The 13,967-nt window shown below is 46.5% G+C and overlaps 1 protein-coding gene across 2 annotated transcripts in view; it reads left to right on the top strand.

Moving 5' to 3' along the window:
- LOC8025388 (ras GTPase-activating protein raskol) overlaps window positions 1-13,967 on the top strand; it is a 69,605-nt gene that overhangs the window by 42,697 nt on the left and 12,941 nt on the right. For both annotated transcript variants that reach the window (XM_029992689.4, XM_029992690.4), the window contains 5 exons: window positions 2,553-2,666; window positions 3,944-4,077; window positions 5,807-5,903; window positions 9,073-9,220; window positions 11,307-11,412. In XM_029992689.4, coding sequence (XP_029848549.3) covers window positions 2,553-2,666; window positions 3,944-4,077; window positions 5,807-5,903; window positions 9,073-9,220; window positions 11,307-11,412 — 599 coding nt within the window. The remainder of the gene's footprint in view (window positions 1-2,552; window positions 2,667-3,943; window positions 4,078-5,806; window positions 5,904-9,072; window positions 9,221-11,306; window positions 11,413-13,967) is intronic.

The following is a 13,967-nucleotide window of genomic DNA, read 5'->3' as shown; positions in this document are numbered from 1 at the left end:
GATTGTAAAATTTCTATCTACAGGGTCTGTCCCAAGACTGCCCGGAATGATTTTTTGTGGTCGGCAACGCCGCCTGGCGGGGTGGGGCTTCAGGTGGAGAAGTTAGTGGGGGATATAAGCTTCGAAACGAGACCGGTCTCAGTTGTCTGGTATCAGTTGCTGAGGCAGGTCACGCTCCGCGCAGAGGCATCTACAGCACCCTCGTCGAGAAAAAAAATGGACCAGTTTTTGGAGCAACGTTATGCAATCAAGTTTTGTGTGCAACTAGGTAAAAACGGGGCGGAGACGCTCGAAATGCTTCGGAAAGCCTACGGCGACAATGCGATGAAAAAAAGCCAAACTTTCATGTGGCACAAGAGGTTCCGGGAAGGTCGGGAGTCTGTCAACGACGACGACCTCTCGGGACGCCCGTCGACATCACAAACGGATGACTCGGTGCAAAAAGTGCGTCACGTTTTGGACAAGGACCGGCGATTAAGCGTTCGAATGGTCGCAGATGAGTGTGGAATACCCAAAACAATCGTTCATCGCATTTTAATAGAAGATCTCCAAATGAGGAAAGTCTGCGCGAAAATGGTGCCAAAGGTCCTGACGAGTGAGATGAAGGAAGAGCGTTTGTTGAAGTGTCAGGAATTGCACGAACGCTTCGAAACAGACCCAGAATTTTCGGACAGAGTGATCACAGGGGATGAGACGTGGATTTTCGAGTACGATCCCGAATCAAAGCGTCAGAGCAGCGAGTGGCACACCACGGAGTCTCCTCGCCCGAAAAAAGCAAGGATGAGCAAATCGCGAATCAAGGCAATGCTCATTGTGTTTTTTGACAGAAAAGGTGTGGTTCACAGTGAATTCGTGCCACAGGGACAAACAGTCAACGAGGAGTTTTACTGTGAAATGCTCAAACGGTTGCGAAACAGGGTTCGACGAGTCCGAAAAGAAATTTGCGACAACTGGATCTTGCACCATGACAATGCGTCAAGCCACACCGCGCTCATTGTCTCCGAGTTGCTGGCCAAAATGTGTGTGCCAACGCTGCCCCAGCCACCGTACAGCCCCGATCTGGCACCACCGGACTTCTTTTTATTCCCAAGAATCAAAAGAACCCTGAAAGGAACTCGGCATGGGATGCTGGAGATGGTAAAAGCAGCTGCGACGACCTCACTGAAGGAGGTTCCTGTTGACGGCTTCCAGGGCGCCTTCAGTGATTGGGTTCAGCGTTGGCAACAGTGCATCGAAGCAGGGGGAGATTACTTTGAAAAGTTCTGAAAAGATTGTAAACTGATATTGAATAGATGATTTATAAAAAAAACAATTGCGGGAACTTTTGGGACAGACCCTGTATGCCATATGCTGGCAAAACTAAGTGAACACAACAGCAGAACAGAAAGAAAGTATGCAAGGACACTTCCAGCTCCTCCTCGGGTAAAAAGCCATTTCACGTGGTGCAGTCCTGCTAGCGATTTTCGTGATTTTTGGTTGCAATGTTACTCGCTCGAGAGAAATGATAAAAGCCGTGGACGGTGACTTATCTGCGTGCATACTGTGTCCACAAGCTCTTCGCCGCACGAGAATGAACATCGCAAGCAGAACCGCGCCACGTGAAACGGGTTCAATGCTGAAATTGTGTGTGCAACTTTCAACTGCCGTTTTCTCAAAATGGATTTTTCCTCTGACACTGGCAATATCCTAGCGATATCTCGGAAGTTGTGTAATTAATTTGCATGCCTTTTTTTTTTATTCTGTTCCTAGACAACTTTGTGAGGGCATGACAAGCTTCCTTTTTTAAAAATTGTGTTAACAATTTCGAGTAATTCTCAAATAAAATTTGATGGATGAGCATATGACTAGCAATATGAAATTCCATGTAGTGCAAAAATGATTTGGAAAAGAAATGAATAAAAAGGGCTTTGTCATGCCCTGGGGTGCCCATCCAGGAATGCTTATGATAAATTTCACATTCCCACTATGTTTTGTTATTTCTCCAGGCCTGGGATAAAGAAAGCAAATGAACCATACTGAAATTTTTTTGTAAATTAAGAACCCATGAGCACAGCTTAATGAAACTTAGCAGTTACTCTTATAAATGTGCTATGAATGTACCCTGAAAATTTCATAAAGATGGCCTTAAAAATAAAAAAAAAAGTTTAGGTTTCCTGCCAGCTTGCCACCTTAAAGGTCATTTGCCCGCTCGAGTGCACTGTGCCTGCTTGTGAGGTACGGCATAGGTAGCCCTGGGACATTTCCGATCTGCGTATGACTAGACTGAAGATTTTGCAGTATTTGCAAAATCAAATTCGTGCACTGCATGAGAGATGGAGCATCGTCCAGGGCTACCCAATAATGGTGTGCCAGTTTGCCAGTTTATTCTCCCGTCGTGAGCGGTGAGAAGTGAGCACAGCGCACTCGAATACACCCAAACGCAAATGTGTGACTACCTTATGAGTGCCTGGCATGTGGAAGGAACTTGCCCACCACACATCATTTCGTTAATGTCGCATGAGCTCTTGTGGTGGCAGCAAACCAGTTCACACTTTGGGGACCGTCCCGCGTAGAGCCCGAGTCCCAGGGAATCGATGAACAGGGACACGCCCTGCGTGGACCTGGGCCTGGAGCTGGCTCAACTTCAGGGCCTGCTCAGGGAGTGCCTGCCGCAACTGGAAGGCAAGGTGAGCACCCTCTCCACTGACAGCGACGAGAATATCTTGCGCGTCTATGTCGGGAGGAGGGCAAGGTTCTAGCATGATGTGGTGGTACTGTCACTCGTGTTTTTTTAATTCGGACTATAAACCGGAATCATTTATTTTCGACATGAGGTTGAATGACCCCGAGTGTACTAAACACGTCGCAGACAGCATAAGAGTGCTTGGGGGCCCACACAAACGGTAGATTTTTCGTGTCTAGGGTTAGAAAAGTATGCGATTAAAAACATGTATATAGTAATGATGCCTGCTAAATTATTAGGTAGTTTTAGTATAACGTATGTAATTTTAGTGCACGTTACCGCTAAACTTAGTGCTTGCATTAGTGCACGCTACGCTAGAGAGTTTTATGGCCTATTCATCTGGGGCACACTGCACCCGTGCAGTCCAGTAAACCCTTTCCACCTTACTACATGGAAGGCTGGTAAGGAGAGAAGGAAACTCCCCTCTCCCTTCTAGCCTTCCCTGTATCACGAACCGCACTGCACTGGTGCGATGCGGGCTCAGTGGCCTTTAGGATAACGTTTCTCCGCCGCGACGAAAAAGCCCAGGCATCTCGCGCTTGCACCGCCACCAAGGTACAGTCACAATTTTTCACTCGCAAAATGCTGCACCTCAAGAAAAAAAAAAGATTTTTTTTTCTTACATTTTGAGTAGCTTTTTAGATTTGTTCAAATATGAGTGCGACGGGAAGGATCGACCGGTCGTGTCTGCATACGTCGCCTTCGTATACTGACCGCCGAAAAATGTTCTCGTGTCCCAAGCATCAAGTTGCCGGCGATTGTTGCCCACCTTACTGGGTCTTCCAAATTGAGTGCAATGTCGTCCTGTGTTGAAAATCGTACTCGCAAGGGTGCCGCCCATGTTGCGCTCACTACGCTGCCAAAGCGGCCTCAGCTGTGATCCTTGGAGTCGCCATTTTTTAACCGCGCTCGTCTTGGCTTTAGCCAACTTTTCATCACGGATTCTCTCGGAGGAGCGCAAAAACTCTGCGTGTGCACACATAATCGCCACGAAATGGCGCTCAGAAAGCACAAAACATGGTTAGCATTCGGCGCATGCGCGGTGGCGATGATGCTCTTCTTTGCGTACGCAAAGCTTTAGTGTGCTCTCTTCTAAAACTGCCTAATATTTGTTAATAACTGCAGAGTCAATGGAGGGGCAGCTAAATACAAGCTCACCATTCATTTCAAAGTTTATTTTGTTGCAAACATTGAAAGGTGAAGTTGTCTCTGCCGTGCCAGGAAGGAGAAGCGGCCCTCCGCGGGGCCTTGGATGGAGCGGTGCCTGTCAGGGGCCGCAGGACCGTGCTGTCTTGCTTGGAAGCTGCAGGAACAACGCAGGGCCCTGTGGCACCTCGATCGAGCACCCTACCCAGGTGGGCTTGTGTTCTTGTCGGTGAACTAAACCATGGGTTCCCAAACCGGTTTCTAGGAACCAGGGGAACCGTGAGCTCCCAAATTTTCTTATCTGTTTCTGCCCTTAAACGAAGCATATTTCCAGCTTTAGCACTATTTTAGCGGGTTTGAGCCATCCATTGATGCATAACCATGAGTCACTTTCGCTGCTAGAAGCATTATCTTCTACGAGGTTCGTAGGCTTCTATTCTGCTTCATTGCATCCATTCCGAAACCGGAAGATGTTCTGCAATTGCAATTCAGGGCAAATAGGGGGGGTTCGCTGAGATTGAAATATTTGAAAACTCCTGACTGGATTGGAAAACTTGAAAACTCCTGAACTAGACCAAGGTGGATTGTTGAACTTGTAGTATCTTGCATATATTTGAATTTTCGAATGGTATTTTAAATAGCATGCTATTCGATATTCACTTTGTGGTGAACCGCAATATTCATGCTTTTTGAAGCGCAAATATTGAAGCACAAACACCCGCAAAAGCAAGCTCCGCGGATGTTGCTTCCCCGCAACTCACAAGTGCTTGGTTAGCAGTGCGCTCAACAAGGCAACAAAGCAACTCCTGGAAAAGAATTAATATTGCCATCGCATGCCTTTTTTGAACGTATTAGAGCTTTTTCTGAACATATTAAAGTTCACACCAAAGGACGTTTACAAACTTTCTGAATGTATTTGAGATCATGCCCGCAAACTTTTACAGTGTGTTTATTTCAGTTTACATTTACGAATGTTTACAAACCTTTTCTGAGCCAGTTTGAGTTCCCACCTATGAATGCATGCGTAAAATAAATTGTTTTGTGACAGTTGCTATCTGTCTCTTCTCTAGCACCCCCCGAGTAGCGTTCTCGTCCCTTACATTTTCCCCGATCGTATGTTTTATTTCCCCAATCCCCTGAAAAAAGTATCAATGAGGTTCTACTGTATTTGCACAGCAAGACGATATATAAATTCTCTCGATTAGGTACAGCTGGGCATCCCCATAAGATTAATTTTATGTCAAATCCCTCGTCTACTCGCCATTCCAATGTAGGCATTGGAACTTTCTGAGGCCACAGTTCATAAATATAGTTAGATTAATATTAACTTAGCTTTGGATGAAATGGACAAGTGGAAGCTTTGAAACATCCTTCACGAGTTCAGCTGAGTTTCCGTTTAAGTATGAGGCAGCAGTTGTGAAAAGCTCGTAGAAACTGTTCGATGTTCGATTTGAAAATATTTGACCAGAGCCACTATTCGCTTCAAACTCAAAATCCCCTATTCGCACATCCCCATCAACTTGACATTCACTTCGGGTCATTTCAAACGCGTAGCACTTATGGGGTCAGGCTCTTAGCACTCGCTGTCCGTGCCCGAGATGTGGCCTTCACAATGTTATCGTGTCAAGTAACAACCGTCATCACTGTGACGGTTGCGCAGGGCAATAGGTCATGGGATTACATGCTTTCTCGATGGTCACATGACACTATGATGTCGGGTGTCACGTGACGAAACTGGTGTCACGGTGGTGTCGCGGAGGACCTATAAATTCTGCTCATTGGGAGCACCTTTCAGATACATATGAGAGGCAGGCAGTTTCTTATGGTTATGGCTTTTCGAGTCTCTGTGTATACAGTGTTTTAATATTGTTTGCAGTCACACTTTTTTTTTCCCTTTTGAGGCTCATTGTTCGCAACACTGCTGTCTCGGTTATGCAGAAGTGCCCTTGCAACTGGTATGTCCCGCGAGCTGCCGGTGTCCCTCATGGCTGGAGGAGAGGCCAGCCTTCCGGACTTGCTGCCAGGGAGGCACGAGGTAACCTCGCAAATTTTGTGCTCCCGCCTCGCGACCCCTTAGGGTCAGTATTCTCGATGCTGTCGGTGCGCTTAGGGAGACCATTTTTTTTTATTTTGCAGAATGCGTTGTGTGGCCGGCCCCTAACCGTTTTTGTTTTCTCACTCCAGTGACTGAATCAGAAAATGCGAGTGCCAGCCGAATGTTGAGGCAGCACTTGTCTCCTCATTGATTAGACACAAGTGCCAGCCGCGTGCCTTGTTCCGATAGATACAAGTAACTCCCGCGGGTCGCATCATGTGATCAAACGTGGAGACGCCAGCAACATGCTCTACCCCTAGCCTGCGGTAAACAGACGAGCTCTCCAGGCTTGCAGCATTCCTGCCAAGCGCGTGCTTTTTCTTTTCATTATTAGAGCGCAGCTCTTAGGCGCCCGTTTCCGGCTTTAACGGCGTTGCCATCGCTGTCGGCATAACTACACGTTGCATTATGGGACGTTTCCCATAATGGCGTCGCATGTGACGTCACGAGGGCAAACTTTTTCCACTAAATTTGGTGGGAAATTTTTTCGCCAAATTTAGCGGGAAAGTTATATTTTCGTGACGTCACGTCTGGTTTCACGTGATGTCACACGTGACTCTTCCCTCTTTACCCTTCCCTCCTCCTCCTGCTCAAGAGCTGTGCTCTAATTCGGCATTACAAAAAATTGTAGACATCTTTCATTTTTTTTTTTTTTTTATTTTGGCACGTTTTCTGGGTAGGGTTGTTCGCAAGAAAGTTGCAGCGGAACTCTTTCCTGTTTTCCGTTCCGGCATGTCTCGTTCCGGGAACTATAGTGCCAGAATGGCCGCTGTGTTAGAAACGGTTCCTCTCCAATTGCATTTACCTCAACACTGCATCACATTCTGTGTAACCACTGCCTTCTTTCTTGCACCAGTCACACCAGTGTGGCTTGTCTAGTGCAAACTCATTCTACATTTCAGGGCAGCTTCTGTTGAACCAAATGGTGGGAGTACACCACCCATCTCAAAAGCTGTATTTTCTGCTCTGGTGAGAGCCAGTGTAAGGAAATTGAACACGCATGGCTACTTACCTCCAGGGCTTGGGTGTTGAAGTTAAGCCAAAATCATGTACTCGCAGCACTTCAGTTGTAGAGCATCTTTTCGTTTCTGAGTTGTGCACTGAACAGGGTGTGTGCCCACGCGTTTAACTGGGGATCCGTCTCGTTTTTTTTGCTCAGTGTGATTCTGAAAAGGGATGAATCGTCATGAACAGAACATAGATCCGTGACTGGGTGACATTGTTTGATACCGTGAGTTCTCATGGTCATGTGATATGTCTTCCTGGGTGGATTTTCTGTTCAGTAACTTGGTTGGAGCATTATTACCTTTTTTTTTAGTGGATTGAAGGTTTTTTTTTACAGCCTCCTTTAAGAGTTATGGAAGCTAATGAAGTCAGTTTCCTATAACTAAAATAAAGTATACCGTAATATGTCCCCCCCCCCCCCCCCCCCCCCCCCCCCCTGCTGCCTGAAATTAATGAAAAAAAAAAAAGTGGGGTGGACCACGTCTCAGTGGGTAAGCACAAAAAGGTTTAAAAAAGTTAAAAAAAACTAATATTTCTGCACTCATCTAGCGTGGCTGGACAAGAGTATAAACTGTGTAGTGGTCTACAAATTATCGCCACACTGGGGAAGCTAATCAGACCCATTTATTATATCTTACTTCCATTCTTCTCCCCGCCAGTTCTGATTGTTGTCGCCTTCTTTCGTTACCAGGCTCACTTCAAACTTAAAACTCTAATTAGTTTCACTGTCTTGCATAAGAAATGCTTGTGAAACAATGTTTTACTATCGTGAAATCCGTTGCTTGCACACTCGCGATGAACACCGCGGATCGGCATCCTTTCGTATTCTGATACGCTGCGAATGCTTGTTACAAAGCGCGTTTTCAAACCACAATGTTTCAAGCACGTTTTTAAAACTGCAGTGTTCTCTTTGCTGGGCTTCCTAGCCTTTGCTGATCTGTAAATTCAAAAATAAATAAAACAATAAATAATAATAAAAAAAAACTAACTAACTAGGCGCAACCAGAGAGTGTGCAGGCGAAGGACGACGAAAAGCGATGCTTCGGAAAATGTTTTGGCCTCAAGCCAAGCTGGGCTTATTTTGTGCGTACCTGCCTGCGTCCGGGGAAGACATGCTATCAATGCAACATGGCCCCACACTGCTATGCTTCATGGACAACACCACTGTACCACAGGGCTCAAAATGGGATGCTTCACAAGCGCTTGGGATAGGCGTTTCAGGAAATCTTTATTCACCCATTGTTACCCATTGCCTTTCTTCCAAGCATCTCATGACCTTGCCAGCCGCGGTGAGGACATTCCAGGAGAGTGACCCGGTATTTGCAGTGACCTTATTTTGGTGGAGAGCACCTTTGACCTTGCATTCAGCACTCACACTCCAGGATATTAGGTATACGCTGACCTTAAGATTCCTGATGGGTTACTGTTTGTGTTATCCTTCTAACTTTTTTTACAGAATCTTTCTTTTTAATGCAAAAGCATTAACTATCCCATGGAGCACACTGGCATTCTCAGCTTTTGAAGCTGTGTCAAAAGGCGCCTAAATGCCCCTGTCTAATGGAGTGAAGGCTGTAGTATGTAGCAGCCAATTGATTCGCTCCGTGTCACGCGTGCCCTGTGGCTCGCGCTCGGCCGCCCCTCTTGTGTCACGCGTTGCCAGGGCTGCGGCCGCTTCTGCTCCACTCGGCACCGAGGAACATGGTGTCACCGAAAGCATCTATATCCTCGGCGGCCGCAACTTTGGCAGTAGTGAAACGGGGCCGTCCACGCCAGTACATCACAGACGAACTAAGGGAGCGGAAGAACGACATCCATGCTTTTATATTCACAACTCATAAAAAGTGCTGAGGTGTTCTCGGAAATTTTTTTTTTTCTCGCTGTTGTATTTTTTTTTGTTCCTTCTTTCTGCCTTTCCTCGTCTTTATCTTCCATTAGCTTAGTTTGAACAGAGTTTGTCGTGGAGGTGCTATGGGGTGCACGATGCACCCTTTGGGACAGGCTATGCGGGGGTGTTGGCAGCACATCGCTCAAAAGTGCGACGGTCGGGCTTGGTGGTCACCGAGAGCTGCGGTTGTTTTAGACGACGTGCGTTTGTCCGATGCAGGCACCTGCTGCGGCCACAGCAGCGGTGGGAGCTGTTGGCAGTAGGGCAGTGGGCGGTCCTCCGCTGGCCTTCAGCAACCCCGTGTACCGCTGGGGCCCCGGCCGGACGTTCGCGGAGATCGATCCGACGGACCCTCTCGGACAGCCCGGTGAGGACACGATCCCGTCGAGCTCTGGTTGCGATGCCATCAGTCCGGCTTCTTGAGAGCTTGTTTGCAATGCCAGCCGTGTCCAGAGTATCGCGTGGCTCTGGGTGGCATTTTTCTGACGTAAAATACCTATATTTAATATATAGAAGTATAAATATTGAAATGAATGAAAATGTCAAACAAAGTTTCTGGTTGATACTGGTGGGTGCTCTGGAAGAGCACCGAAAAAATGTTGTGCAGCTACAGCTTGGGAATTGCGAGGGGTCTCTAAACCTTAACTCGTGGAGGCGTTTCAGCCGGCCCCTGGATGGTCTTTCCAGTGACGACCGGCCAGTGGCCTGCTGCCACTAGCGCAAAAATAAGCGTACGTTAATGCACAAACGAAGATATCAAAAAGAATGAAAGACAACTGCAGCAAAACACGGTTTCTCTCGCCAAATTATTTACATTATTTACTCGCATATTGAACACACTTTTTTGCTCCAAGAAATTTAGACATATTTAGGTGGGGTGTTCATTTGCAGGGTAAAATTTTTGCTTTTTCACACATTGCGCAAATGTCGTTTTAGCTGGAAATGTGGTGTGGCAGGGTATTGTGGCACTTCTCCATATACAGAGGTGCACCGACAGCTGGTCATGGGCGCGTTACAGTAACCATACTCTGTAAATTGCGAACCTTTTTTTAGGGCGCTTTCGGCGTGCCTTTTGCCAAAGGAAAAGAAAGGAAACGAAGCTCACTCGGCATGGAGAGTGACTGGACCGTTCTTAGGGCTAACCACTCACGATTTCACTGTCCGAAAGCAGACCACAGCCTGTTCGTTGACATTCATGCATCCGATGGGTGAAACATGTCCGGGACTCTGCAATTCCTCGACCCCAGCTTTGTTAGGTGTGCGCGCCGCTCGGTTTCACTGTCAGTCACTTCTGCAACTACGCGCTTGTAGCCATTATGTGCGCGTGTACTGTTGTGCTTGAATTGGCCTGTCCGCTTGGCGACAAAAGAAAATTGCCTCGGTGGGCTCGGTGGCTGACTGAGTTGGACGTAGTTCGAGACTTGTGGAGCCGAACATTGGAGGCGCATTAATTATGCGAGGGGAAAAAAAAATCAAAATATTGATGCCCGTAGTGGGGGTGCGTTCATTATGCGAGTAAATACAGTATTGTACACAGTAATTACCAGTATTACTTTTTGTAGTCCCATAACATGAACTCCTTTGCGTTTTCACGTACCGTATTTACTCGAGTAAGAGCTACACTATTTATGAACAAGGCACTTGTGTCTACTTTCTCGCAAAGCACATATACAGCCAATCATCGCGTTGCGCATAAATAACATAGCGAATAACTAGATCAAGAACACGAGTCTCCATACAAATGCAACCTTCACAGGTGGTATCTTCGCGTGAAGACATTATCTCTGTCATGTAAACTGCTGGAATATTGCTGTCGATTGCGGTGATTGGCAGTCCGCACGCTCCGTGGAAAAGCAAACCCTAAGGTTTTCTTTATAAACAGTGCGGCTATTACTTGAGTAAATACGGTATATTGCACTTAGTGTCCTGTGTCATAATTACTGCATATTGTTGCCTTCAGATCTACCATTCATATTAGTCCTCTGCCCTGTGTGAATATGTCAAAGTTCCTCTGCACTTTGATTGATTTGTGGATTTTCTGGGTCGCAATTGTTTCGTAATGTCATAATTATCTATATATTGAATTTAAAAATAAAGTATATGTATTAATATAACTTACAATTAAAAAAAAAAAGAATTTGCTTAAGTTAATGTTTTTTTGTTTAAATGCTCATTTAGGTTTCTTTTTCAGTATTTCCTTATTTTTATTGTCTAGTTTATTTTCTGGCCCTCAAGATCGCGACAAGTCCCTAATCCGGTACCTCAGCCAAAATGTTTGGAGGCACCTGGTCTAATCTCCGGATCGTGGTGTAACTTGCGTCACATGCGACCATTATTAGAAGTGTCAGTTTGCAGATTTCCCATGCTAGATTTGGAAGTTGCTCTACGGTTGCACCGCACTGCCGTCCACGTGGAAATTGGGAGCTCAATCATATCTTGGCGCTTGGGTGCAGGCGAGAGCGGCAGCAGCGGACACAGCAGCGCCGCCGACAGCGACGGTTGCAGCAGCAGCCGGGACTCGAGCCCATCGCCACGGGGCTGGGAGGCCGCCAGCCTTGGGTCTGTAGCATTGTAATGTCGGCCGTGGGGACTCGTTTCGCGCGAGCCAAGCCTGCATGCCCGGAAGCTGCGTTGCCCAGAGACCTTCCAATAAAAAAAACCTCGAAGGGCCTTCAAATCCTTCGGTTCTGCGTGTGTACAATTCATGCTTTCAGAATGAGAATGGCGCGCCCCTTCCTTCGGCACCGAAGCGTTGCGAAAAAAACAAAAGCTTGCGCTGGGCAACTTTTCAGGCAACCGTTTTCATCCTGCGAGTTACTGTAGCAAGATGGCTGCCATTTTGTGGATTTCCAGCAAACTAATTCCAGGAGCCGAAACGGGTGTTTCGACGGAACAATCTCGTTCGCTTCTCTTCTGGTCCAAAATGTTCACTGTGGTGAAACATACCAAGGTCATTGAAGATTGTCATCACACCAAGCTTTTACTTAAGGGCCTGCAGAATGCCACACCGCTATGCAGCAGCCCCTATGATCCTTCGCTTCTGAGACAAAGTCTTTTCTTTCTTTTACTCGTGACATTATTGTGACCAGTATTGCTACCTGAATTTTTTTTTTATAAATATCAGACTGGTAAGAACTGCTGCCTGCTTGGATTTCTGCTTACAGACGGGGAAGACGAGGGGGCCGCGTCTGTCGAAGGACAGCGCTTCCTAGAGTCGCCGAAAATTCTGAATAGTGGTCCGACGTACAGAAAGTTAGTTGTCCATTCTGTTTTTTTTGTACTTGCAACTCCGTTGCATCTTTGAGGAAGGACAGTCTGAGGAGGAGCCAGATTTAGGTGTCTCACTGCATTGAGTGCTCCCAAGTTTTTGACATTTGTTTGTAAGCATCACCCGTCTATGAATGAATGGACCCTGTTCAGCCGTAGTGCATCCACTGTTGTGTGTTGCTAACTTATGTGCCAATCACCGTATTTACTTGCATAATGAACACACTTTTTTTCTGAAAAAGTGGCACATTGTTGAAGGGTGCGTTCATTACGCAAGGTGAAATTTTCGCATTTACACACTTTGCGCAAATTTCATTTTAAGTTCAAATATGACATGGCACGGCACTGTGGCACGTCTCCCCTGATGGAGGCGCACCCATGGCTGGTCGTGGGTGCACCACAGTAACCATGCTCTATAAATTGCGAACGTTTTTAGGGCGCTTTTACTCAAGCAAAAAGCGCCCTACGAAGCTCACTCAGCACGGAGAGCGGCGCGATCGTTTTTAGGCCTAGCCACTTTCACAATATCAGTGTTTGAAAGCGGATCACAGAAGACGGCGTGTTTGTTGACATCAGTGCATCCGATGAACAAAGCATGTCTGGGGCTGGGCACTTCCTCGACCCCAGCTTCGCTAGGCGTGTGCGCCGCTTGGTTTCACGGTTGGTCACTTTCGCAAGCATGCTGTACCAGCCATTGCGAGAGCGGCTTGGCTTGGCTTGACTGGGCGTGGCCACTTGACGGCAAAAGAAAATTGGCGGGCTTGGTGGCTAGCCAGCTAGCTATGACGGACGCAGTTCAAGGCTCGCGAAGTTGAAAAATAAAAATGCGTTCATTACACAAGAAAAAAAAAAAAATATTGATACTTGTTTTGGGGAGGTGCATTCAGTATGCGAGTGCGTTCATCATCCAAGTAAATACAATACATGAAGCTAAAAAAAAAACACTAAAAGAAAAGAAAAAAAAAATTGTGTTAGCAAGCACCTTGCAAAAGTGCTAGAATTTTTTTTAAGCTACCTTCCCTGAAAAATTTTGTTTGTCACATTGAAGTGCTAGCCCAAGTGTGGTAGAGTGAGGCATGTGTGTTTTTCTCGTCTCTTTAGCGTATGCTTGTTGGGGTCGCGGGACGATGCGCTCACTGGAAAGGGGCGTGGCATATTTTGTTGCCATGACCATGCTGCATCTTTAGCGGGTAAAGAGGTAAAGAGACGGAAAGAAATCGGCGGAACATAGCTTTGATAGAAGACGAGCAGTGCTATTGCTATTCGACGTTATCTGCAGCGAAGCACCGCAGAAAAAGGTCCCATTTTTGTTCTAATTGGGCCTAATCAATCAATTAAACCTAAATAGCTAACTTTCTAAATATTGATTTAAGGGCCAAAGAGTCCATTGGACAGTTGTAGAGCGCCTTGAGAAACACCTGATTGAGGTGTTTACAATATGGTATGCTTTATGCGCACCTTTTATCCGGCCTAGAAAGAAACTCTGCGAAATATGCAAAAATACCTTGTGACAGTGTGCCCGCACTCCGCGATTGCAGCGCTCTCAAACGGGCTCTGAAGGAACGAAGTCTGCGTTATCTCTGGCGCGCTGTCTCGCACACTCTTTCCACAGTGCGTCGGCAGCCGACGCCTATCTTGAGGCCAATACCACCACAAAGACCTGTCCTGGACTGCTCCAGAGATAAGGCATTCTTTATTCCCTCAAAGCCCGTCTGAGAGCCCTGCACTCTCAATGCGCGTATGTTGTCACATAGTATTTGTTTTTATTTCACAAGCTTGCTAAAACAAAAAAAAAATCTTCAAGTGTATAATTTTGCAGACACCTCAATCGGGTGCTTCTCGCAGCA

This window comes from Ixodes scapularis, unplaced genomic scaffold (genome assembly GCF_016920785.2).
Source record: "Ixodes scapularis isolate PalLabHiFi unplaced genomic scaffold, ASM1692078v2 PGA_scaffold3__209_contigs__length_174095766, whole genome shotgun sequence".
Taxonomy (NCBI): Eukaryota; Metazoa; Arthropoda; class Arachnida; order Ixodida; family Ixodidae; genus Ixodes; species Ixodes scapularis.
Note: the sequence above shows the minus strand (reverse complement) of the source record. Positions and strands in the feature narration are given on the sequence as shown.